Source organism: Salmo salar, unplaced genomic scaffold (genome assembly GCF_905237065.1).
Source record: "Salmo salar unplaced genomic scaffold, Ssal_v3.1, whole genome shotgun sequence".
NCBI classification, from domain to species: Eukaryota; Metazoa; Chordata; class Actinopteri; order Salmoniformes; family Salmonidae; genus Salmo; species Salmo salar.
In genome coordinates, this window is record NW_025548136.1 from 42,501 (window position 1) to 68,966 (window position 26,466).

General features: G+C 42.1%; 1 protein-coding gene across 1 annotated transcript in view; it reads left to right on the forward strand.

Moving 5' to 3' along the window:
• LOC123732697 (deleted in malignant brain tumors 1 protein-like) overlaps positions 1 to 11,431 on the forward strand; it is a 38,230-nt gene extending 26,799 nt beyond the window's left edge. The window contains exons 6-8 of the mRNA XM_045711951.1: positions 10,368 to 10,688; positions 10,792 to 10,880; positions 11,008 to 11,431. Coding sequence (XP_045567907.1) covers positions 10,368 to 10,688; positions 10,792 to 10,880; positions 11,008 to 11,142 — 545 coding nt within the window. The 3' untranslated portion in view covers positions 11,143 to 11,431. The remainder of the gene's footprint in view (positions 1 to 10,367; positions 10,689 to 10,791; positions 10,881 to 11,007) is intronic.
• Positions 11,432 to 26,466: the final 15,035 nt, after the last annotated feature.

The following is a 26,466-nucleotide window of genomic DNA, read 5'->3' on the forward strand; positions in this document are numbered from 1 at the left end:
AGCCACCGTGCTTCTACACCTGCATTGCTTGCTGTTTGGGGTTTTAGGCTGGGTTTCTGTACAGCACTTTGAGATATCAGCTAATGTAAGAAGGGCTTTATGAATACATTTGATTTGATTTGATTTACCAGTTAGGTTCCTGTTAGAGTTGCTAAGCTACCGGTAATTTATGAAAATTACTGGAATCTTCTATGGTAACTTTGGTAATTTATACTTGAGTAAAAATGAATTGCTATATATTGTGTCTGTGTCTATATTGTCCAATAGATAATTCATGAATAAATACAAGTGTATAAAAAACATAAAGAATATTTCATGCTGAAACCCTCATATTAAACACCAATGATATTTACTGAGTTTATGGGTTATATTAAGTTTAATGATTGTAATATATATTTTTTTAAACAATCTTATTTAATTATTGTATATCTGACATGTGATGAGGTCACACAGAGGGCCAGAGATAATTACAGACTCATGTGATAAGGTCACACAGAGGACCAGAGATAATTACAGACTCATGTGATAAGACCACACAGAGGACCAGAGATAATTACAGACTCATGTGATAAGGTCACACAGAGGGCCAGAGATAATTACAGACTCATGTGATAAGACCACACAGAGGACCAGAGATAATTACAGACTCATGTGATAAGGTCACACAGAGGGCCAGAGATAATTACAGACTCATGTGATAATCTTAAGCACAAAAAGACCACCAGATGTAATTTGTGGTCAGACAACAGGGGCAGGCAAAGACAGGTCAAGGCAGGCAGGGGTCGATAGTCCAGAGTAAGGGGACAAAGGTACAAGACAGCAGGCAGGCTCAGGGTAGGCAGTCAGTAATCCAGAGGAGGGCAGAGGTACAGATCAGAAGCAGGCTCAGGCAGAGTGGTCAGGCAGGCGGGCTCAGAGTCAGGGTAGGTAAGGGTCAAAACTGGGAGGACAAGAAAACAGAGACTGGGACAGACAAACATTAAACACAGGAAAAAATACACAGGGGATAATGGGGAAGATGGGCTACACCTGGAAGGGGGTGGAGATAATCACAAAGACAGGTGAAACAGATCAGTGTGTGACACAATGTTCCCTCTAAATTGCAGATAAATCAGCCAACAGTGAGAAGCACGAGATCGAACTTCACTAAATTTTCGAGAACAGTGGTCACCAACCGGTTGATCTCCATGGCATTCCTAGTGGATCGCCAAACATTGCTGTAAAAACACACAATAAAGCCTTTTGTTCCTATTAACCTGTTATGGCTAGGGGGCAGTATTGACACGGCTGGATAAAAAACGTACCCGATTTAATCTGGTTACTACTCCTGCCCAGTAACTAGAATATGCATATAATTATTGGCTTTGGATAGAAAACACCCTAAATATTCTAAAACTGTTTGAATGGTGTCTGTGAGTATAACAGAACTCATATGGCAGGCAAAAACCTGAGAAGATTTCATGCAGGAAGTGGCCTGTCTGACAAGGTGTCATTCTTCTTGTCTCTGTTTATTGAAGAGTGAGGATCTTAGCTGTACCGTGACACTTCCTACGGCTGCCATAGGCTCTCAGAAGGCGGCAAAATGCTGAATCGTGGCTTTGCAGGCTCTGGCTGAAACAAAGTAGCGCGTTTGGGTAGTGGCTGGTTACAGTACTGTGAGACTCAGGTTCGTGCCCGCGTCGACCGAAAGCTTTGTTTTCTTTCCTCTGTTTAGCTAAATGGACATTCCCGGTCGGAATATTATCGCTTTTTTACGAGAAAAATGGCATAAAAATGGATTTTAAACAGCGGTTGACATGCTTCGAAGTACGGTAATGGAATATTTAGATTTTTTTTGTCACGAATTGCGCCATGCGCGCGACCCTGATTTACCATTTCGGATAGTTTCTGGAACGCACGAACAAAACGCCGCTATTCAGATATAACGATGGATTATTTTGGACCATACCAACATTTGTTATTGAAGTAGCAGTCCTGGGAGTGCATTCTGACGAAGACAACAAAAGGTAATAAAACTTTTGTAATAGTAAATCTGATATTGGTGAGTGCTAAACTTGCCGGGTGTCTAAATAGCTAGCCCGTGATGGCTGGGCTATGTACTTAGAATATTGCAAAATGTGCTTTCACCAAAAAGCTATTTTAAAATCGGACATATCGAGTGCATAGAGGAGTTCTGTATCTATAATTCTTAAAATAATTGTTATGCTTTTTGTGAACGTTTATCGTGAGTAATTTAGTAAATTGTTAGTGAATTCGCCGGAAGTTTGCGGGGGGTATGCTAGTTTTGAACGTCACATGCTAATGTAAAAAGCTGTTTTTTGATATAAATATGAACTTGATTGAACAAAACATGCATGTATTGTATAACATAATGTCCTAGGACTGTCATCTGATGAAGATCATCAAAGGTTAGTGCTGCATTTAGCTGTGGTTTTGGTTTTTTGACATTATATGCTAGCTTAAAAAATGGGTGTCTGATTATTTCTGGCTGGGTACTCTGCTGACATAATCTAATGTTTTGCTTTCGTTGTAAAGCCTTTTTGAAATCGGACAGTGTGGTTAGATAAAGGAGAGTCTTGTCTTTAAAATGCTGTAAAATAGTCATATGTTTGAAAAATTGAAGTTTTCGGATTTTCGAGGAATTTGTATTTCGCGCCACGCCCATCATTGGATATTGGAGCAGGTGTTCCGCTAGCGGAACGTCTAGATGTAAGAGGTTAAGCCCTAGACCATTATTCCTCCTCCACCAAACTTTACAGTTGGCTCTACGCATTGTGGCAGGTAGCGTTCTCCTGGCATTCGCCAAACCCAGATTTTTCCTTGGTCTTCCAGATGGTGAAGCATGATTCATCGCTCCAGAGAACGTGTTTTCATCGCTCCAGAGAACGTGTTTTCATCGCTCCAGAGAACGTGTTTTCATCGCTCCAGAGAACGTGTTTTCATCGCTCCAGAGAACGTGTTTTCATCGCTCCAGAGAACGTGTTTTCATCGCTCCAGAGAACGTTTTCATCGCTCCAGAGAACATGTTTTCATCGCTCCAGACAATGTGTTTTTTCGCTCCAGAGAACATGTTTTCATCGCTCCAGAGAACGTGTTTTCATCGCTCCAGAGAACGTGTTTTCATCACTCCAGAGAACGTGTTTTCTCCAGAGTCCAATGGAGGCGAGCTTTACATCTCTCCAGATGACCCTTAGCGTTGTGCATGGTGAACTTAGGCTTGTGTGTGGCTGCTTGGCTATAGAAATCCATTTCATGAAGCTCTCAACGAACAGTTCACGTGCTGACGTTGAATCCAGAGGCCGTTTGGAAATTGGTAGTGAGACGATTTTTATGCTCTGTTGCTCCTAGACGTCTCCTCTTCACAATAACAGCATTTACAGTTGACCTGGGCAGCTCTAGCAGGGCAGACATTTGACCATCTGACTTGGAAATGTGGCATCCTATCACTGTGCCACGTTGAAAGTCACTGAACTCTTCATTAAGGCCATTCTACTGCCAATGTTTGTCTATGGAGATTGCATGGCTGAGTGCTTGATTTATACATCTGTCAGGAAGGGGTGTGGCTGAAATAGAATCCACTAATTTGAAGGGGTGTCCACATACTTTTGTATATATAGTGTATGTACACATGGGTGTTGTTGCACCATACCAACGATAAGCCTGTCTTTCCCATCACATCATGAAAGGTCATGTTGATGTTCATTTAACCTCTGTCTCTGTCACGTCCTGACCAGTAAAGGGGGTTATTTGGTGTTGTAGTTTGGTCAGGGCGTGGCAGGGGGTGTCTGTTTAGTGTGTTTCAGGATTTTTGGGGTAATGTTCTATGTTAGTATATTTCTATGTTTAGTCTAGCTTGTCTATTTCTATGTTTAGTTAATTGGGTTGACCTTCAATTGGAAGCAGCTGCTCCTCATTGCTTCTAATTTAAGGTCCTATTTATAGGGGTATTTTTTTCCATGGGATTTGTGGGTAGTTGTTTCCTGTTTTGTGTTTGTTGCACCTGACAGGACAGGTTTTCGTCGGTGTTTGTTATTTTGTTTAGTGTTCACATTTCTTCTAATAAAAAAGAAGATGAGTATACACATTCCCGCTGCGTTTTGGTCCACTCCAGTCGACGAACGTGACAGTCTCTCTCTTCCTCTGACTCCTCCCTTTCTCCTTTGTTTCTCTCTGTTTTCTCTCTCTCTTTCTCCTCTGTCTCTCTCTTTCTCCTCAGATCTCCAGGCTCAAAGCGTCAGTCCACCAGGTAGGTAGAGTATAAATCTTCAGTGATTATAGCAGTTCAATATTAGTCAACTTTATTATCCCACATGGAGAAATTCATGTGTCCATACAAACCATTCTAAACCCAATAACAAGTACTGTTTTATGGAACTACTAATACTTGTCAACCACAAAGCACTACTGCTGTTAGAATCACTTTACATTTACATTTTAGCCATTTAGCAGACGCTCTTATCCAGAGCGACTTACAAATTGGTGCATTCACCTATAATATCCAGTGGAACAACCACTTTACAATAGTGCATCTAAATCTTTTAAGGGGGGGGGTTAGAAGGATTACCTTATCCTAACCCAGGTATTCCTTGAAGAGGTGGGGTTTCAGGTGTCTCCGGAAGGTGGTGATTGACTCCGCTGTCCTGGCGTCGTGAGGGAGCTTGTTCCACCATTGGGGTGCCAGAGCAGCGAACAGTTTTGACTGGGCTGAGCGGGAACTGTGCTTCCTCAGAGGTAGGGAGGCGAGCAGGCCAGAGGTGGATGAACGGAGTGCCCTTGTTTGGGTGTAGGGCCTGATCAGAGCCTGAAGGTATGGAGGTGCCGTTCCCCTAACAGCTCCGTAGGCAAGCACCATGGTCTTGTAGCGGATGCGAGCTTCGACTGGAAGCCAGTGGAGAGAGCGGAGGAGCGGGGTGGCGTGAGAGAACTTGGGAAGGTTGAACACCAGACGGGCTGCGGCGTTCTGGATGAGTTGTAGGGGTTTAATGGCACAGGCAGGGAGCCCAGCCAACAGCGAGTTGCAGTAATCCAGACGGGAGATGACAAGTGCCTGGATTAGGACCTGCGCCGCTTCCTGTGTGAGGCAGGGTCGTACTCTGCGAATGTTGTAGAGCATGAACCTACAGGATCGGGTCACCGCCTTGATGTTGGTGGAGAACGACAGGGTGTTGTCCAGGGTCACGCCAAGGCTCTTAGCACTCTGGGAGGAGGACACAAGGGAGTTGTCAACCGTGATGGCGAGATCATGGAACGGGCAGTCCTTCCCCGGGAGGAAGAGCAGCTCCGTCTTGCCGAGGTTCAGCTTGAGGTGGTGATCCGTCATCCACACTGATATGTCTGCCAGACATGCAGAGATGCGATTCGCCACCTGGTTGTCAGAAGGGGGAAAGGAGAAGATTAATTGTGTGTCATCTGCATAGCAATGATATGAGAAACCATGTGAGGATATGACAGAGCCAAGTGACTTGGTGTATAGCGAGAATAGGAGTGGGCCAAGAACAGAGCCCTGGGGGACACCAGTGGTGAGAGCACGTGGTGCGGAGACAGATTCTCGCCACGCCACCTGGTAGGAGCGACCTGTCAGGTAGGACGCAATCCAAGCGTGCGCGGTACCAGAGATGCCCAGCTCGGAGAGGGTGGAGAGGAGGATCTGATGGTTCACGGTATCAAAGGCAGCAGATAGGTCTAGAAGGATGAGAGCAGAGGAGAGAGAGTTAGCTTTAGCAGTGCGGAGAGCATCCGTGACACAGAGAAGAGCAGTCTCAGTTGAATGCCCAGTCTTGAAACCTGACTGATTAGGATCAAGAAGGTCATTCTGAGAGAGATAGCAAGAGAGCTGGCCAAGCACAGCGCGTTCAAGAGTTTTGGAGAGAAAGGAAAGAAGGGATACTGGCCTGTAGTTGTTGACATCGGAGGGGTCGAGTGTAGGTTTTTTCAGAAGGGGTGCAACTCTCGCTCTCTTGAAGACGGAAGGGACGTAGCCAGCGGTCAAGGATGCGTTGATGAGCGAGGTGAGGTAGGGGAGAAGGTCTCCGGAAATGGTCTGGAGAAGAGAGGAGGGGATAGGGTCAAGTGGGCAGGTTGTTGGGCGGCCGGCCGTCACAAGACGCGGGATTTCATCTGGAGAGAGAGGGGAGAAAGAGGTCAAAGCACAGGGTAGGGCAGTGTGAGCAGGACCAGCAGTGTCGTTTGACTTAGCAACGAGGATCGGATGTCGTCAACCTTCTTTTCAAAATGGTTGACGAAGTCATCCGCAGAGAGGGAGGAGGGGGGGAGGGGGAGGAGGATTCAGGAGGGAGGAGAAGGTAGCAAAGAGCTTCCTAGGGTTAGAGGCAGATGCTTGGAGTTTAGAGTGGTAGAAAGTGGCTTTAGCAGCAGAGACAGAAGAGGAAAATGTAGAGAGGAGGGAGTGAAAGGATGCCAGGTCCGCAGGGGAGGCGAGTTTTCCTCCATTTCCGCTCGGCTGCCCGGAGCCCTGTTCTGTGAGCTCGCAGTGAGTCGTCGAGCCACGGAGCAGGAGGGGAGGACCGAGCCGGCCTGGAGGATAGGGGACAGAGGAGATCAAAGGATGCAGAGAGGGAGGAGAGGAGGGTTGAGGAGGCAGAATCAGGAGATAGGTTGGAGAAGGTTTGAGCAGAGGGAAGAGATGATAGGATGGAAGAGGAGAGAGTAGCGGGAGAGAGAGAGCGAAGGTTGGGACGGCGCAATACCATCCGAGTAGGGGAGAGTGAGAAGTGTTGGATGAGAGCGAGAGGGAAAAGGATACAAGGTAGTGGTCGGAGACTTGGAGGGGAGTTGCAATGAGATTAGTGGAAGAACAGCATCTAGTAAAGATGAGGTCAAGCGTATTGCCTGCCTTGTGAGTAGGGGGGGAAGGTGAGAGGGTGAGGTCGAAAGAGGAGAGGAGTGGAAAGAAGGAGGCAGAGAGGAATGAGTCGAAGGTAGACGTGGGGAGGTTAAAGTCACCCAGAACTGTGAGAGGTGAGCCATCCTCAGGAAAGGAACTTATCAAGGCGTCAAGCTCATTGATGAACTCTCCAAGGGAACCTGGAGGGCGATAAATGATAAGGATGTTAAGCTTGAAAGGGCTGGTAACTGTGACAGCATGGAATTCAAATGAGGAGATAGACAGATGGGTCAGGGGAGAAAGAGAGAATGTCCACTTGGGAGAGATGAGGATTCCAGTGCCACCACCCCGCTGGCTCGATGCTCTAGGGGTATGCGAGAACACGTAGTCAGACGAGGAGAGAGCAGTAGGAGTAGCAGTGTTATCTGTGGTGATCCATGTTTCCGTCAGCGCCAGGAAGTCTAGGGACTGGAGGGTAGCATAGGCTGAGATGAACTCAGCCTTGTTGGCCGCAGACCGGCAGTTCCAGAGGCTGCCGGAGACCTGGAACTCCACGTGGGTCGTGCGCGCTGGGACCACCAGGTTAGAGTGGCAGCGGCCACGCGGTGTGGAGCGTTTGTATGGCCTGTGCAGAGGAGAGAGAACAGGGATAGGCAGACACATAGTAGACAAGCTACAGAAGAGGCTACGCTAATGCAAATGAGATTGGAGTGACAAGTGGACTACACGTCTCGAATGTTCAGGAAGTTAAGCTTACGTTGCAAAAATGTTATTGACTAAGATGATACAGTACTGCTGGCTGGTGGAGTAGGCTAGCTAGCAGTGGCTGCGTTGTTGACTTTGAACGTGTAGCTGGCTAGGTAACCTCGGTAGTTTCAGTACTACACCTTGTCATGATACAAAGCAACTTTGTAGCTAGCTAGCTAACATAACACTAATCAAGACGTTCCTTGTAGTGTATTTAGTTTCAACAATGCTGCTCGTCGGTAATAGTTGGCTAGGTTAGGAAAAATGGCGTCGCGGGGGACGGAAATAGCTGGCTAGCTAACCTCGATGGCTGGCTAGCTAACAATTATCAATTAACAATTATCAAGTTATGACAAAGACAACAAGGTAGCTAGCTAGGTAACACTGCACTAGTCTAATCGTTCCGTTGTTTAGTAATCACTGTCATCATCTGTCCTCACCACTGTGTTTTCCTCTCTGCTGTTTACAGCTGAACTCTCAGTCAGACTGGTGAATGGGACCACTTCCTGTTCTGGGACAGTGGAAGTCTTCAATGAAGGAGAGTGGTCAGGTCTATGTACTAGGTGGTGGAGCATGAGAGAGGTTAAGGTTGTGTGTAGAGAGCTGGACTGTGGAAACCCTGTATCTGAATCTAGAGGACCTCTGGTTGAAGATGGAAGAAGAGGAGTCAGACTATTTAGTAGTTGCTATGGAAATTAGTCTTCTATTAGACAGTGTGACATCATAGAAGTAAGACCTGGTGTCTGTATTGGTGGATATTATCATGTGACCTGTTCAGGTAAGAGACTGGTCATATTGACAGATTTATTTATACATTTTACAATATTACCGTGTATCATGTTTTATGTATTTTTTATTTCATTTAAATAGAGGGAGAGATGTCAGATGTATTTAAACATTATATTTGTGTTTGTCATATTGGTTTATGGGAGATGTTCATGGGCAGATCATTGTAGTTCAGATGGTACTGAAGTGAAGCTGCCTGATGGATGTCCAGCTGTTTATTTTCTATAAAGTGAAGTGAACTTATTCCTGTCTCCTGCCTGCATTACTCCAACCCTATCCTGAGTGACTAAGAACCCATTTCTACCTCTTACAGTATCAAACATAGCAAACTACAATCTTTTATCCAACATATTTGTGTTTAGTCCTTGACAGTGTCATCACCAAAACTGATTGAATGTTGTGGTGTAAATTATATTCAGTAATGAGAAGAGACCAATCACCAGTCAGGATATTACTTTATTCGCAACTTACAACATCCATTCATTACTGAATTAATTAATGAAGCTTGTCGACGACCCACCCGTAGGTGATTCGTTGAGAAGCCCAATGAATGGACTTGAGCCACAGCATTTTATAGCAAAGTCCATCCTCTTGGATGTTCATGAAAAACAACACAAGGTTAAGATTTGTATAAAAGGTTGCATCAGCTGCAGTAGTGTGTAGACAGCTGGGTTGTGGCTCCACTGTCTCAGTTCTACCTGGAAACACCACTAGAGTGTTTAGAGTTCTCTGTTATGGGTCTGAGACTGCACTGAGGGAGTGTGGGAGAAGATATGATATCTGTCCTGGACTCAGTGATCTGTTCAGGTAATAAGATACACTATGTGACCAAAAATAAGTGGGCTTTAGTGGATTCGGCTATTTCAGCCACACCCATTGCTGACAGGTGTATAAAATCAACCAAACAGCCATGCAATCTCCATAGACAAACATTGGCAGTAGAATGGCCTTACCGAAGATCTCATACTTTCAACGTGGCAAGTCCAGGAGCAACAACAGCTCAGCCGCAAAGTGGTAGACAACTGTAACGGCTGTCGGGAGAGAGAGTTGACCAAGGTGCAGCGGAGTTAGTGTTCATCTTGAATTTTAATTACAACGAAGAGAACACTACAAAAAATAACAAATAAACGACAGTAGAACAGTGCTGTTGGAAATTACTCTAAACAGAAACAATTACCCAAAAAACCCCAACAGAAAAAACAGGCACTTATGTGTGACTCCCAATCAGCAACAACACTCTACAGCTGTGCCTGATTGGAAGCCACATGGCCAAAATCAATGAAACAAACCAACATAGAAAAATGCACATAGAACGCCCTCCCAATGTAACACCCTGGCCTAACCAAAATAAAGAACAAAAACCCCTCTCTATGGCCAGGGTGTTACAACAACACAAGCTCACAGAACTGACCACTAAGTGCTGAACCACGAAGGCCGTAAAAATGATCCTCTGTTGTAAAACTCACTGCTGAGATCCACATACTTTAGTCCATGTATTATATCTCCTTCCTGGACTCATAGTTATCTGCTCAGGAAATATCAACATATTATAATTATATTCAACTGATTTCCTTCATTCATACAACTTCCTCTGCACCTCTCATGATGACTGTTTAGCTTGTCAGTCTGCTTTACTAAATAGATCACTCAGTCAAGTAGGAATCAAATACAACTTAAAAATCCCAGAATGCTTTTGTATTTGAGTGTTATCTCAGTGAACGTCTCTACTCACTACCACTGTCACATGTCATGTTATTGTCATATCTAAATGAGGAAAGTAGTTGAGGAGCTATGTTTTCTTTTTCTCTCCTCTTGTTCCAGATGTCCTGCTGAAGCCTGATATCAACATATGTTGTCTCAGTAACTGTAGGCCCACTACTCATGTTGCCCTGTGAGGGAGGGTGGCTAGCACTGTTACATGCTGATGTTATTGTCATATCTGTAGGAAACTAGTTGAAGAGGTTTTTCTTGTTCTCTTTTATTGTTCTAGATCTCCTGGTCCAGCCTGATATCTCCCTGACTGACTCAATGGGAGGGGTCTCCAGAGGCCACCAGGGGCCCGAGGTGTTCAGGGGCTACAGCTTCACCATCACCTGCTCCACTCAGCCACAGTACCCAGGAGGCTCCTTCCTCCTCACGTTCACCGGCTCCAACAGAACCCAGACCCAGCCAGCTGTCAATCACTCTGCTGCCTTCCTCTTCCCTGCTGCAGATGACTCCCACCAAGGGAACTACAGCTGTGTTTATGACAATTATGTTTTCTCTCATAACTTCTCCTCTGAGAGTGAGCTCCTCTCCCTCACCATCACAGGTAACTGAACATGAACCAGACTTATAACTTTGTCATTGACAGATTTCCCACAGATCTATGTGATGATGATCAGTCCCCTCATCAAAGGTGTTTCTGTTTGCAGCCTCTCCTCTGCCAGCCTTCATCATCAGACACGTTGTAGTGCTGCTGATCCTACTGACAGCCATCACCACCTCCTACCTGTACTACAAGGTAAAGACATTTACTCAGACGTTACAGGTCATTTAAACTAGAGGGAGAGGGTGAGGGGTAGAGGGAGGGGGAGAGAATGGAGATACTATAGAGTAAATGTCTGATTGTTGGTGCTGTGTCTCCCTAGCCCACCAGGAGGCAGAAGAGAGTGAACAGGGTGAGCAGCATGGATCTTTATGTCAATGCCATGGAGATGGTCTCTCTGAGCTCCAGAGCTGAAGCTGGACCGGGAGAGGAGAGAGCAGCCCAGGGGACGGAGTAGGAGTAGAATGAAGCTGACCCTACATGCTGATCTTAGGTCAGTTTTGTGTTTTAAATGGATGGTCAGCAGTGGACTGGTGTTTAAAATGTGGTGACAAACCTGAAGTGGTTCTAATTTTAATAACAAGTTCAGAATTAGTTTATCTTTCTAGAACCTTGGAAGAAATCTAAAAGGAGTGACTGCAACCACCATTAACTTTTTTAAGTTAGATGTTTACCACGAGGGTAACGTGGCCTTTGGGTAACATGAGGTTCTGGGTAACATGAGGTTCTGGGTAACATGGGGTTCTGGGTAACATGGGGTTCTGGATAACATTGGTTTGGGATAATATGGGGTTTGGGATAAAATGGGGTTTAGGGTAACATGGGGTTTTGGTAACATGGGGTTTTGGTAACATGGGGTTTTGGTAACATGGGGTTCTGGGTAACATGGGGTTCTAGGTAACATGGGGTTTCGGTAACATGGGGTTCTGGGTAACATGGGGTTCTGGGTAACATGGGGTTTTGGTAACATGGGGTTTTGGTAACATGGGGTTTTGGTGACATGGGGTTCTGGGTAACATGGGGTTCTGGGTAACATGGGGTTCTGGGTAACATGGGGTTTTGATTATTTTAAGAGAGTACCTCAATTACGTCTGTTTTGTGTTTCAGAATGTATTGCTTTTTGCTTTTGTCTTCATGTTTTTATCTTATTTAGTGTCTTAGATTCTTTATCTTATTTAGTGTCTCTTAGATTCTTTATCTTATTTAGTGTCTCTTAGATTCTTTATCTTATTTAGTGTCTCTTAGATTCTTTATCTTATTTAGTGTCTCTTAGATTCTTTATCTTATTTAGTGTCTCTTAGATTCTTTATCTTATTTAGTGTCTCTTAGATTCTTTATCTTATTTAGTGTCTCTTAGATTCTTTATCTTATTTAGTGTCTCTTAGATTCTTCATCTTATTTAGTGTCTCTTAGATTCTTCATCTTATTTAGTGTCTCTTAGATTCTTTATCTTATTTAGTGTCTTAGATTCTTTATCTTATTTAGTGTCTCTTAGATTCTTTATCTTATTTAGTGTCTTAGATTCTTTATCTTATTTAGTGTCTCTTAGATTCTTTATCTTATTTAGTATCTCTTAGATTCTTTATCTTATTTAGTGTCTCTTAGATTCTTTATCTTATTTAGTGTCTCTTAGATTCTTTATCTTATTTAGTGTCTTAGATTCTTTATCTTATTTAGTGTCTCTTAGATTCTTTATCTTATTTAGTGTCTCTTAGATTCTTTATCTTATTTAGTGTCTCTTAGATTCTTTATCTTATTTAGTGTCTCTTAGATTCTTTATCTTATTTAGTGTCTCTTAGATTCTTTATCTTATTTAGTGTCTTAGATTCTTTATCTTATTTAGTGTCTCTTAGATTCTTTATCTTATTTAGTGTCTTAGATTCTTTATCTTATTTAGTGTCTCTTAGATTCTTTATCTTATTTAGTATCTCTTAGATTCTTTATCTTATTTAGTGTCTCTTAGATTCTTTATCTTATTTAGTGTCTTAGATTCTTTATCTTATTTAGTGTCTCTTAGATTCTTTATTTTATTTAGTCTCTTAGATTCTTTATCTTATTTAGTGTCTCTTAGATTCTTTATCTTATTTAGTGTCTCTTAGATTCTTTATCTTATTTAGTATCTCTTAGATTCTTTATCTTATTTAGTGTGTCTTAGATTCTTTATCTTATTTAGTGTCGCTTAGATTCTTTATCTTATTTAGTGTCTCTTAGATTCTTTATCTTATTTAGTGTCTCTTAGATTCTTTATCTTATTTAGTGTCTTAGATTCTTTATCTTATTTAGTGTCTCTTAGATTCTTTATCTTATTTAGTGTCTTAGATTCTTTATCTTATTTAGTGTCTATTAGATTCTTTATCTTATTTAGTATCTCTTAGATTCTTTATCTTATTTAGTGTCTCTTAGATTCTTTATCTTATTTAGTGTCTCTTAGATTCTTTATCTTATTTAGTGTCTCTTAGATTCTTTATCTTATTTAGTGTCTCTTAGATTCTTTATCTTGAAGTGTTTCCATTATTCGTCCATGTATTATTATAATCATCTGGTCATTCTTTGTATTATGAAACATTTTTCTCAAGTCATTTTTCTTTGTTGTTGGGGTTTACCTTATGATATTGATTATGATGTAGATTATTTGTGTTAGTAGTATATTGATAATTGATTATGATGTAGATTATTGTTATGATGTTGTTAGTAGTATATATATGATGTTATTGATTATAAATGTTATGATATTGATTATTGATTATGATGTAGATTATTGCTATGATGTTTCTCTCTAAACTGCCATGTAATCAACTGAATGCTTTTAATAAAATTACAGGCTGTCAGTCTTGTGTGATTTAATTATTAGACAGACTACAACATACAGTATGAATTAACTGAGATCAGTCTTGTGTGATTCCCCTCTTGGACAGACTACAACATACAGTATGAATTAACTGAGATCAGTCTTGTGTGATTCCCCTCTTGGACAGACTACAACATACAGTATGAATTAACTGAGATCAGTCTTGTGTGATTCCCCTCTTGGACAGACTACAACATACAGTATGAATTAACTGAGATCAGTCTTGTGTGATTCTCCTCTTGGGCAGACTACAACATACAGTATGAATTAACTGAGATCAGTCTTGTGTGATTCCCCTCTTGCTGCTCTTTAATTACTTGTTACTTTTAACTGTATTGTTGGTTAGGGGCTCGTAACTAATACATTTTGATTTCAGGTCTGCCTACGGCGGCCTTTCTCAATAGCAAGACTTACGTTTTGGTCAGTCACAGTGGTCAGGTATTCTGCCACTGTGTACTCTCTGTTTAGGGCTAAATAACATTCTAGTTTGCTCTTTTTGTTAATTCTTTCCAATATGTCAAGTAATTATCTTTTTGTTTTCTCATGATTTGGTTGGGTATAATATGTTTGCTGTCCTGGGGCTCTGTGGGGTCTGTTTGTGTTTGTGAACAGAGCTTTAGGTCGTGCTTGCGTAGGGGACTCGTCTGTCTCTCTCTTTCTGTTTGTCTTTCTCTCTCTCACACACACAGATGAGGGGCTAATAATATCACCTGCTAATTCAAACAGTGAGAAACTACAAATAAATAGAAAGAGAGAAGAGAAGACATCAATGTAGTTATTTATCCTCCACATAGACTGATGTATTGTTGTCCTGGTGTGTGTGTGTGTGTGTGTGTGTGTGTGTGTGTGTGTGTGTGTGTGTGTGTGTGTGTGTGTGTGTGTGTGTGTGTGTGTGTGTGTGTGGTGATAGGTGGGTTTGCTGTGAGTGTAAATGCAGAGCCAACTACTCCATGTCTGGTCAGGATCCAGAAGTCACCCACCAACCCTGGAGAGATACAGTCACCCACCAACCCTGGAGGGATTCAGGCTTTGCAGGATTTTGTTCCAGACCACCACTGAAACACCTGAAGTAAAATTGGCTCATCATAAAACATTTGATATATTGGTTGAAATGGTGCGTGGCTGGGGAAACGTCTGCATACCTGGGCTGTGCCCCAATAACATCTCCTTCCTCCCAAAGTGTGCACTTGCTCACCTCCCTTCATGGACATGATTTTACAATAATTGATTAGTATGGAAACTCATGCTATAACCTACGCCTTCACCAATCTAATGCTTGTACACGTCATGGGGAGTAGTGAACGATTGCACAGTTCAGGAAGCAGTAAATACTTTTGGCCCAGGCCGGAGGATCTCCACATTGACCACCTGGCAAAGGGAGCCTATAAATTCTGTGGTGCTCTATTCTGGAATATTAACTGGCGTTTGTCGCCCCTTGTGGAAATAACCTCTTTTTGATCTCACTCTATATAGAGATCTCTGCAGTTTGTACCTCGCAGCACACCGTACAAATATTCTAGGTTAAAAACCTATATTACCGTTCTGCTAGCAGCAGGGTAATATGCTGGCGCACGACCTCAGATTATTTTCTTCTAAATAAGAGTCCCCCTGCAAAGACAAGCTCAACTTTGAATTATTTTAGCACAGTAGTGCAGTACTGTTTTTCACAGCATTGCAACCACTTTAGAAACAAATAAATGGATAATTTGACGTATTTTAATATTGTATTATTTATACAAGCATTTCTTTAGAAAGTTTCACAACTAAATACTGGTATGTTGAAAGCTGTTGTGTAGGTCAGTGTTGTAGTGGTGCCTGGAGAAGTGGGTATACAGTATTCTAAGCAAAACATTTTCCAAACGGCCCAGTGAAGGAAAGGCACCCTGTGTGAAAAGCAGGGTGCCTGCTTTTTTTCCCTTTACTGTCACGTCCTGACCAGTAAAGGGGTTATTTGTAATTAGTTTAGTCAGGACGTGACAGGGGGTGTTTGTTTTATATGGTTTTGAGTGTGTGTTTATGTAGAGGGGCGTTTGATTTATGTATTCCGGGGTTTTTGGTTTAGTTCTATGTTGTAATGTTCTATGTCTGTTCTAGGGTGTTTAATTCTGTTTAGGTATTTGGGATTGCGGCCTTCAATTGGAGGCAGCTGTGTATCGTTGCCTCTGATTGAAGGTCCTATAATTAGGAGTATGTTTGCTTTGGGAATTGTGGGAGGTTGTTCTTGGTACGACTGTTTGTTAGTTTTGTTTATTAGTCGTGTTCACAATAAAAGTTAAGATGAGCACTCAACCCGCTGCGCCTTGGTCCATTCAACAACGGTCGTGACAATGACCCCAAATGATGAATCCCATATTGGTCTTTAACAGTCAGGCCAACCCAAGCTGTACTGTTCAGTAGGATAATAGTAGACCAACCCAAGCTGTACTGTTCAGTAGGATAATAGTAGACCAACCCAAGCTGTACTGTTCAGTAGGATAATAGAATAACTATTATAGAAACAGTCAGAAATTCACAGGTTTCAAAATGTCTCTTTTTTTTCTTCAGGTTTTTGTTCTCAAAGTCTGACTGTTTTAAACAGAAAAACAATATAATTGTATGTTCTAAGTATATAACAATGCTTAAACCACATCAGGAGACTACGTTTGAGGTTTGGGAAAAATCTAAGAAATTTAGGTTTTTGAGAGTAGTTCCCCTTTAATTAAGTGTGCAGGCACCTGTAGTACAGGAACCTAGCACTATTGTTGGATTAGCAGTGTTTACGTAGTACAGGCACCTAGCACTATTGTTGGATTAGCAGTGTTTATATAGTACAGGCACCAGCACTATTGTTGGATTAGCAGTGTTTATATTGTACAGGCACCTAGCACTATTGTTGGATTAGCAGTGTTTATATAGTACAGGCACCAGCACTATTGTTGGATTAGCAGTGTTTATATAGTACAGGCACCTAGCACTAGTGTTGGATTAGCAGTGTTTATATAGTACAGGCACCTGGTGTAACCAACTTCACACAGCCCCCCAGAAGAAAGGCACACGGACACCCACACTTCAGGTTGACTCAGTTTTTATCTGCAGTAAAAGATATCAAACAGTGATGACAGGCCCTGACAGGACGGTCACAGCCACACGTTCACTGGTTAGGTAGGACACAAGATATCATTTAGATAGGAGCAACAGTAGTGATACATGGTTAGGTAGGACACAAGATATAATTTAGATAGGAACAACAGTAGTGATACATGGTTAGGTAGGACACAAGATATCATTTAGAAAGGAGCAACAGTAGTGACACATGCCCTCAATGTGAAGTGATATTAATCCATAAATACAGAGCACAAGTGCAACCCTTTTTATATAAACATTTCAAGGTAGTAAGAAAATAAACATGAAGTTAATATTTCAATAAGTCACCTGCTGGTAAATCACCTGCTGGTAATAGCTGCGTGACACATTGTAGTGCAGTGACCAACGGTGCTAGTTAGCTCGTCATTAACACGGCTAGCTAAACAAGCAGAAACCTGGTTAACTTGCTGAAATAGGTCTTCAATTTATGAACGGCAAAATAAAAATATACATAACCACATTCGCCATTGACTTTAGGATATATGAACCAGTTTTCCAAAACCACTATTGTGTTATAGAGTTTTAAAGTTTTTATATACAGAGGAAGAGGACTGGAACCTGCTGTCAGAATATCTCTCTCAGCCTGAGGAGCAGGCAGACCAACTTCCCAAATAGGGGAGAACCACTCAAAACACACTAGTTGTTCTTTCAAAGAAAATAATACAAAAATGGTAAGTCCGAAGACCTCTCGTATTATCAACCTTACTACAATGGCAGCAAATATTTTTATCAATTCAGTAACACATAATGAAAGGAAACGTTAATTATATCACCCCTTTTCCTGAAGTGAATGGTTTCACCCACTACTCTCCCGGAACTGAGGCTTTGAGATCTACATTGCGCGCGAGGTTGATGGAAACTTTACATTTTCACTTTGTTACGTCTTTGGTGAGCAAAACAGCTAATAACTTAGCTAAATACTGACTTTATCCTCAATCGAGATATCTGTCCGTGGTTTCAGCTCCAACTGAAGTTAAAGGTGCATTTCAGACACACATGTTCGTGTCTATTCAGGATGTAGTGTACTCAGACTGTCTAGCTCTAGCTAATAACACAGCATAGTAGGCTATTGGTTGACAGACAGCCGCTGATCACATCACCGCCAGCCAGGGACGTCACTAGACATTAATGGATGGGGGGGCTAAGCCTCTTTTAGGGAGGTCTGACATACTCCCTCCGGTCCGTTTATTGTTAGCTAGCAGTCTCAAGCCACAGAAGTAGCTAACGTTAACTTAAACGTTGCATGTACACTAGATAGTGGTAAACTGCTGAGGCCGCCCATTGGGACTCGCTTGTGGGCGTGCTGGCAGCAAATGGCAGCCAGTTTGATTGTGCGTCAAGAATTCAGCACAGCAAGTTTGTATGAAGATCTGGTTATTAAAGGGGTACATAGTTCAATAGTAATATCCTCTAAAACGCTCTGGTGACTAACACTTTGCTGCCCTGTTTCCAATTATCCACATGGCTGGCAGAACCTATTCAACTAAGTAAATACAATACAAAAATGTTTTTTTTTTAAACTATGTATTATTAGCTAACTAGCTACTGTGCAGGCTAACACAAATGAGCTGCTAAATTAACTAGCTAGTTAGCTATCTTGCCAACGTTATATACTGTATAGATAGCTAGCCAAGTGAATTATATATCACCAGCTACCTAACATCATATTAGCTCGGTATCTTGATGTATTTATCACTGTAAAAAACTAACTCCAAATGCATTTGTAGGTAGCTAGCTAACAGCCTTGGAGGGTGATATGATAGCAGCCCCAACTGTCAAAGTGAGAGAGTAGACTATTCTGGATAGGGCAGGTACTTTTGTGTACTTCCTGTCCCTAGAAGTGAGGATGGAGATAATAGTAACATTATATTCAGTACGGTATAATTTCACTGTAATGAAGTATGTTTCTTGTGAGGTTTTCGGGCCTCAGATACAGAGAGCTGTGAAAGCCTGTCTACATATGAAGAGGTCCCAATGAAGAGCAGTGGTTCTCGCTTTAACTACCTTCTTTTCTCAATAACAGTCTCTCTCCTTCACTTCATCCCTCTCTCCCCTTCTCCCTAAATCCTCTAGGTTATATCAGCTGTGTTGGTGAACCCCTCCTGCATCTGAACTGGCTACATAGGGGGCACAGCATGATCAGATTTGAGAGGTCACTTGGTCAGGTCAACAGGAACTATTATTAAAGAGATGCTTTACATTGAAATACAGATAGGTCAGTTTTGCATTTCACCTCCTGATTGATGTTAGAATAAAAAATAAAAACGAGGCTTAAATATGCTCTCTCTCTCTCCATCTGTCTCTCGTCTGCAGATATGTTTTGATGTGAGAGGATGCCAACCCCCAGTCTCATCATCGCCACCTCACCTGCTTTTAAGAACCTTTGGGCCGACGAGAGACACTATTGTGTAATTGTGATGAACTGAGAGAATATTTAGGTAGCACTGTGATTCATTAATCATGTGCTGCCTTCCCTGCTCCTATGTGCTTACCTCTTTCCCTTTCTGTCTTTTACACCTCTTTATTCCTCTGTTTTTATAATGCACAACACATGTGCATTGAAGTACAGATTGAACTTGTATTTATAACACTTGGATAAATGACCTTTTCAATAAAGCATTTCACATTCTCTACTGGTTGAAATTAAGTCTCATCTAATGAAATACTCCACCTATCCTGTGTTCATCAGATCAATGCAGATGAAGGGCATTAGATTTGAGATGAACCGGTGTGAGACTATTTACATGATGCATAGGAAGTGTAGTGTACTGTTTTTCTGTATATATGAATTACAAATCAGCCTTTAACTGTTTAAACCCTGTTTCTAGTCTGTTAGTTACAATGTGTAACCATTGATGTCCCAGGACCAAGATTGGTAAACACTGTTGAAGTGTATAATTGTAATACATACAGTTGAAGTCGGAAGTTTACATACACTTAGCTTGGAGTCATTAAAACTTGTTTTTCAACCACTCCATAATTTTCTTGTTAACAAACTATAGTTTTGGCAAGTCGTTTAGGACATCTACTTTGTGGATTACAGGTCATTTTTCCAACAGTTGTTTACAGACAGATTATTTCACTTATAATTCACTGTATCACAATTCCAGTGGGTCAAGTTTACATTCACTAAGTTGACTGTGCCTTTAAACAGCTTGGAAAATTACAGAAAATTATGTCATGGCTTTATAAGCTTATGATATGCTAATTGACATAATTTGAGTCAATTGGAGGTGTACCTGTGGATGTATTTCAAGGCCTACCTTCAAACTCAGTACCTCTGTGCTTGACATCATGGGAATATCAAAAGAAATCAGCCAATACCTCAGAAAAAATTGTAGACCTCCACAAGTCTGGTTCATCCTTGGGAGCAATTTCCAAATGCCTGAAGGTACCACGTTCATCTGTACAAGCAATAGTATGCAAGTATAAACAACACGGGACCACGCAGCCGTCATACCACTCAGGAAGAAAACACGTTCTGTCTCCTAGAGATTAAAATACTTTGGTGCGAAAAGTGCAAATCAATCCCAGAACAGCAAAGGACCTTGTGAAGATGCTGGAGGAAACAGGTACAAAATGATCTATATTCACAGTAAAACGAGTCCTATATCAACATAACCTGAAAGGTCGCTCAGCAAGGAAGAAGCCACTGCTCCAAAACCGCCATAAAAAAGTAAGACTACGGTTTGCAACTGCACATGGGGACAAAGATCGTACTTTTTGGAGAAATGTCCACTGGTCTGATGAAACAAAAATAGAACTGTTTGGCCATAATGACTAGAGGTCGACCGATTATGATTTTTCAACACCAATACCGATTATTGGAGGACCAAAAAAAGCCAATACCGATTAATCGTCCGATTTTTATATATATTTGTAATAATGACAATTACAACAATACTGAATGAACACTTTTATTTTAACTTAATATAATACATCAATCAAATCAATTTAGTCTCAAATAAATAATGAAACGTGTTCAATTTGGTTTAAATAATGCAAAAACAAAGTGTTTTGGATAAGAAAGTAAAAGTGCAATATGTGCCAGCCTAATCTCAGGAATTGATAGGCTTGAAGTCATAAACAGCACAATGCTTGAAGCACAGCGAAGAGCTGCTGGCAAATGCAGGAAAGTGCTGTTTGAATGAATGCTTACGAGCCTGCTGCTGCCTACCACTGCTCAGTCAGGCTGCTCTATCAAATATCAAATCAAAGAGTTAATTATAATATAATAACACATAGAAATACGAGCCTTAGGTCGTTAATATGGTCAATTCCGGAAACTATAATTTAGAAAACGAAACGTTTATTCTTTCAGTGAAATACGGAACCGTTCAATATTTGATGTAACGGGTGGCATCCCTAAGTCTAAATATTGCTGTTACATTGCACAACCTTCAATGTTATGTCATAATTATGTACAATTCTGGCAAATGAATTACAGTCTTTATTAGGAAGAAATGGTCTTCACACAGTTCGCAACTAGTCAGGCTGCCCAAACTGCTGCATATACCCTGACTCTGCTTGCACAGAACGTAAGAAAAGTGACACAATTTCCCTAGTTAAAAGAAATTCATGTTAGCATGCAATATTAACTAAATATGCAGGTTTAAAAATATATAATTGTGTATTGATTTTAAAGAAAGGCATTGATGTTTATGGTTAAACCCCCTAAAATAGGCCTAGCGACGTCCCTGCCACCAGATAATTAACTAAAGATGCTGAAAATGGAGGGACTCGGGCCGAAGATGGACCCGGAAGAGATGAAGAGGAAGATGTGGTGTCATCGGTCAGGAACTTTCTCCTCTATGTCGCCCTGCTCTGAGTCAGTAAGTATTGGACCAGAAGCTAGTCGGGTTTCCCTATGATGTCAACTGTGTAGCCTGGCAGGTCCCAGATCTGTTTGTGTTTTTGCCCAGAGTCAAGTATTCATATCTAAATACATGGCTCTGCTTTGGTCTATTCCATTGATATTGTCAAACTGAACATTACATTGAACATGTGAGTCATTTAGCAGACGCTCTTATCCAGACAGACTTACAGTAGTGAGTGGATACATTTTCATACGTTGCATTGGCAGGACAATTCCATTAGTAGTAGGGAGGAGAGCAGAAACAGCCTAACACCTACGCTGATACTGTGTAACCTGTCTGCAGTCAACTAGCCATCCCGACTGAAGTGAAGGCCTTATTACAGAATGACAACACCTTCTCTTTCGTCGGCATGGCAACCTGTAAACATGTCAGTGGTGTCACAATGTTGCACAACAGCAGCAGAACATTCCATGGAGGGTCATTGTATCATTACACAGTGTCACTGTCAATTCTACTGTATTGGTACATGTGGTATTACAATACATTAGAAGATCTGTAGACGGCAGCATTGAAACAATTTACAACACATAGTCAACTAGCAACCTGCTCTGTTTCAGTGCTGTTTAAATATCCCATTATTTTATTCTGCTGTTAGAGGCCATCAGTAGAGACAGTCAGGAAAATAGTATTTTTTCTGTCAAACCATGGGAAGTGTGTCTATATAGGTAAGTACATATACAATTAGGATTTTACTTTAAGGTCAAATGTACTGTAAATGTCTAGTGAAGAGAATCTAAATATGTTGTTTACTGACCTCCTCCCCTCTCCATTCTAGCACCATACGTTCTGTTGTTTACTGATCTCCTCTCCATTCTAGCACCATACGTTCTGTTGTTTACTGATCTCCTCTCCATTCTAGCACCATACGTTCTGTTGTTTACTGATCTCCTCTCCATTCTAGCACCATACGTTCTGTTGTTTACTGATCTCCTCTCCATTCTAGCACCATACATTCTGTTGTTTACTGATCTCCTCTCCATTCTAGCACCATACGTTCTGTTGTTTATTGATCTCCTCCCCTCTCCATTCTAGCACCAAATATCCCACTTTTTTTATTATGCTGTTAGAGGCCATCAGAGAGAGAGAGAGGACTTACTGACAGACTGGGTTGGGAGAAGGAGACAAGGGAGGAGGAAGAGAGATGGGTGAGAGAAACTCAGCAAAAAAGGAGTCTCTTGCTATGTTCATACAAATATTGACAGTTGACAGTGAGAGGACGTTTCTTTTTTTGCTGAGTTTAGTTCTTACTGAGAGACTGGGTTGGTAGAAGGAGACCGGAGGAGGGAGAGAGATGAGAGAGAGAGAGAGAGAGATAGGACTTATTGACAGACTGGGTTGGTAGAAGGAGACAGGGGAGGAGGGAGAGAGAGAGAGAGATAGGACTTATTGACAGACTGGGTTGGTAGAAGGAGACAGGGGAGGAGGAAGAGAGAGAGAGAGATAGGACTTATTGACAGACTGGGTTGGTAGAAGGAGACAGGGGAGGAGGGAGACAGAGAGATAGGACTTATTGACAGACTGGGTTGGTAGAAGGAGACAGGGGAGGAGGGAGAGAGAGAGATAGGACTTATTGACAGACTGGGTTGGTAGAAGGAGACAGGGGAGGAGGGAGAGAGAGACTGACATTTAAATCAACTGAATATATTTGTATCACTGAGTTCTCACCAGTGATGTCATCATGACCAGTAACCTTTTCCTCTCTTCTCCCAGCCCAGCCTGACCCTGACATATAGCATCAGGCCTGTTGAGTTGACTTGGGTAACAGACCTCTAGCTTCTACACCACATCCCCCCTTCTCCTGCTCTAATATGAGACCTCATCAGTACTCATTTTGGGTGCTGGTACCATTTATATTTAGGTGCTGGAACATTAAGCCAATATTCTATAAGAGGTGAACTCAAGCAGTAGAAAGTTAGAGGTGATATTATAACACACACTATGTGTAGCGTTGCTGCTCTGCCAGCAGTTTCCTGTGGAGTTTTTCTAATGTCAGTGTTTCCTGTAGGTAGGTGGGTTTAACCATTGATCTTGTCTGCTTAAAAGTGTGTCACACCATATAAGTAAGGAAGTAATGAGATAGAAGTCATATAGCCTAGCAGTATTTCTCACTCTTCAGTCCTCTTCATGACAGTATACATTATAGCTCAGTAGAGCCCCAGTTTAAGACAGATATGATATCTGCAGTGATTTTGATGATAATTTTTTGGAGCACAGGTAAGATGCTGTTATATTAATATACACTTGTAACACTTACTGAGATATGTTTTGATATTGTAAGATATGTAACCATTTACAGGGTTAGTAAAAGAACATGCAACTGGAAGCAGACAGTAAAAATGTGTCTCAAAGCAGGACAAAGATGTGACCACCTGTAAATGTACTTTACTGTAGCCTAACTGTCCATCTGGGGACAGGCACTAATGTCAGTTAAGTTGTGATGGTGTCATGCATCTGACTGTTGTATATTCAGTGTGTCAATGATTGATTGTATCTGTGTCTATGTAAATGAATGAGAGTATATATTCTATATTATATTGGTGTTATGTTAGAGTAGGAGAAGGGAGGGGTGTAGAAGCTAGAGGTCTATGAGCTGAGTCAAGATCAACAGGTCTGATGCTACATGTCGGGAGGAGAGAGAGAGAACGAGGGAGAGAGATTTGTGGAGGAGAGAGAAAGAGTGAAGGGGAGGAGAGAGAAAGAGTAGGGGAAGGGCACCACTAGGGCCCTCTCAGCCAGCTGGCTCCACTAGGGCCCTCTCAGCCAGCTGGCACCACTAGGGCCCTCTCAGTCAGCTGGCTCCACTAGGGCCCTCTCAGCCAGCTGGCTACACTAGGGCCCTCTCAGCCAGCTGGCTCCACTAGGGCCCTCTCAGCCAGCTGGCTCCACTAGGGCCCTCTCAGTCAGCTGGCTCCACTAGGGCCCTCTCAGCCAGCTGGCTCCACTAGGGCCCTCTCAGTCAGCTGGCTCCACTAGGGCCCTCTCAGTCAGCTGGCTCCACTAGGGCCCTCTCAGCCAGCTGGCTCCACTAGGGCCCTCTCAGCCAGCTGGCTACACTAGGGCCCTCTCAGCCAGCTGGCTCCACTAGGGCCCTCTGTAATCTGAGGGAAATGTGTGTGTCTTATATCGTTGTACATTTGACAGGAGGTTAGGAAGTGCTGCTCAGTTTTTACTTCATTTTGTGAGCAGTGGGCACATAGCCTGTCTTCTCTCTGCCGATGATGACCTCTCTCAATAGCAAGGCTGTGTTCACTGAGTCTCTACATTGTCATTTTTTTTCTCCGTTTTCTATCAGTCACAGTGGTCAGATAGTCTGCCACCATGTACTGTCTGTTTAGGGCCAAATAGGATTTAAATTCACTTTGACAATTTGTAGTTGTGTAGTTCTAGATACTGTGTAGGTTTATTATATTTCCTAGTCAGTAAATATTTAATCATTGTGTAGTTCTAGATACTGTGTGGGTTTATTATATTGTCACCCATAGCATTGAATGAAAGGGAAGCCAGCGAGCATTTGGCCTCCCTCGAAAAATGTTTTATTAATTAATAGCCAATCAGCGTTGAGCTAAACTGAGTGAGCTCAGCTGTGAATGGTGCTGGCGCAACAAAAAAGTGTAAAGGGAAGCCAGTTTGTATTTGGCTTCAGACCAATCACATCACAAGACAAAATTCATAAGTTACAGAAAAAAATCTTGAATGCATCTCATTGTGTTATTGTCTAGCTAGCTAAAATTGTCCCTTTCCTAAATTAGCCATGGATGGAGATAGGGGTTTGGACTTGTGGTTTTAATTCTCTGTACTGGACAATGATTATAACGGAGATTCTGATCCAACCATAAATTCAACCTGTTGAGAGCTTCAAGTTCCTTGCTGTCCACATCACCAACAAACTAACATGGTCCAAGCACAACAAGACAGTTGTGAAGAGGGCATGACAAAACCTATTCCCCCTCAGGAGACTGAAAAGATTTGGCATGGGTCCTCAGATCCTCAAAAGGTTCTACAGCTGCACCATCGAGAGCATCTGACGGGTTGCATCACTGCCTGGTATGGCAACTGCTCGGCCTCCAACCACAAGGCACTACAGAGGGTAGTGCGAACGGCCCAGTACATCACTGGGGCCAAGCTTCCTGCCATCCAGGATCTGTATACCAGGCGGTGTCAGAGGAAGGCACTAAAAATGGTCAAAGACTCCAGCCACCCTAGTCATAGACTGTTCTCTCTGCTACCGCACGGCAAGCGGTACCGGAGCACCAAGTCAAGGTCCAAGAGGCTTCTAAACAGCTTCTACCCCCAAACCATAAGACTCCTGAACATCTAGTCAAATGGCTACCCAGACTATTTGCAGTGCACCCCCCCTTACACCACTGCTACTCCCTGTTGTCATCTACAGTATTCATAGTTATTTTAATAACTCTACATGTACATACTACCTCAAATAACCGGTGTCCCGCACATTTACTCGGTATTGTATCCCCCTGTTTACAGTCTCGCTATTGTTATTTCACTGCTGCTCTTTAATTACTTGTTACTTTTCTCTTTTTATTATCGGTATTTTTTTAAACTGCATTGTTGGTTAGGGGCTCGAAAGTAAACATTTGACTGTAAGGTCTACACCTGTTGTATTCAGCGCATGTGACTAATAATATTTGATTTGATTTGAAATTCATACATTGTGCCCCTGGCCTGACAGGATGGAAGTTCAACATGTACTGTAGCTAGATGTAGTAGGCTAATGTTAACTAGCTGGCCTGACAGGATGGAAGTTCAACATGTACTGTAGCTAGATGTAGTAGGCTAATGTTAACTAGCTGGCCTGATGCATCGTTGCCCATGCCAGGAAGTTCTGCTAGCCAGCAAGCATTTTAGCCAGGTACCTTAGGAGAAAAAAACTAAAATGGTGTACTGTATGACAGAGTCATAGACGTGTAGGATA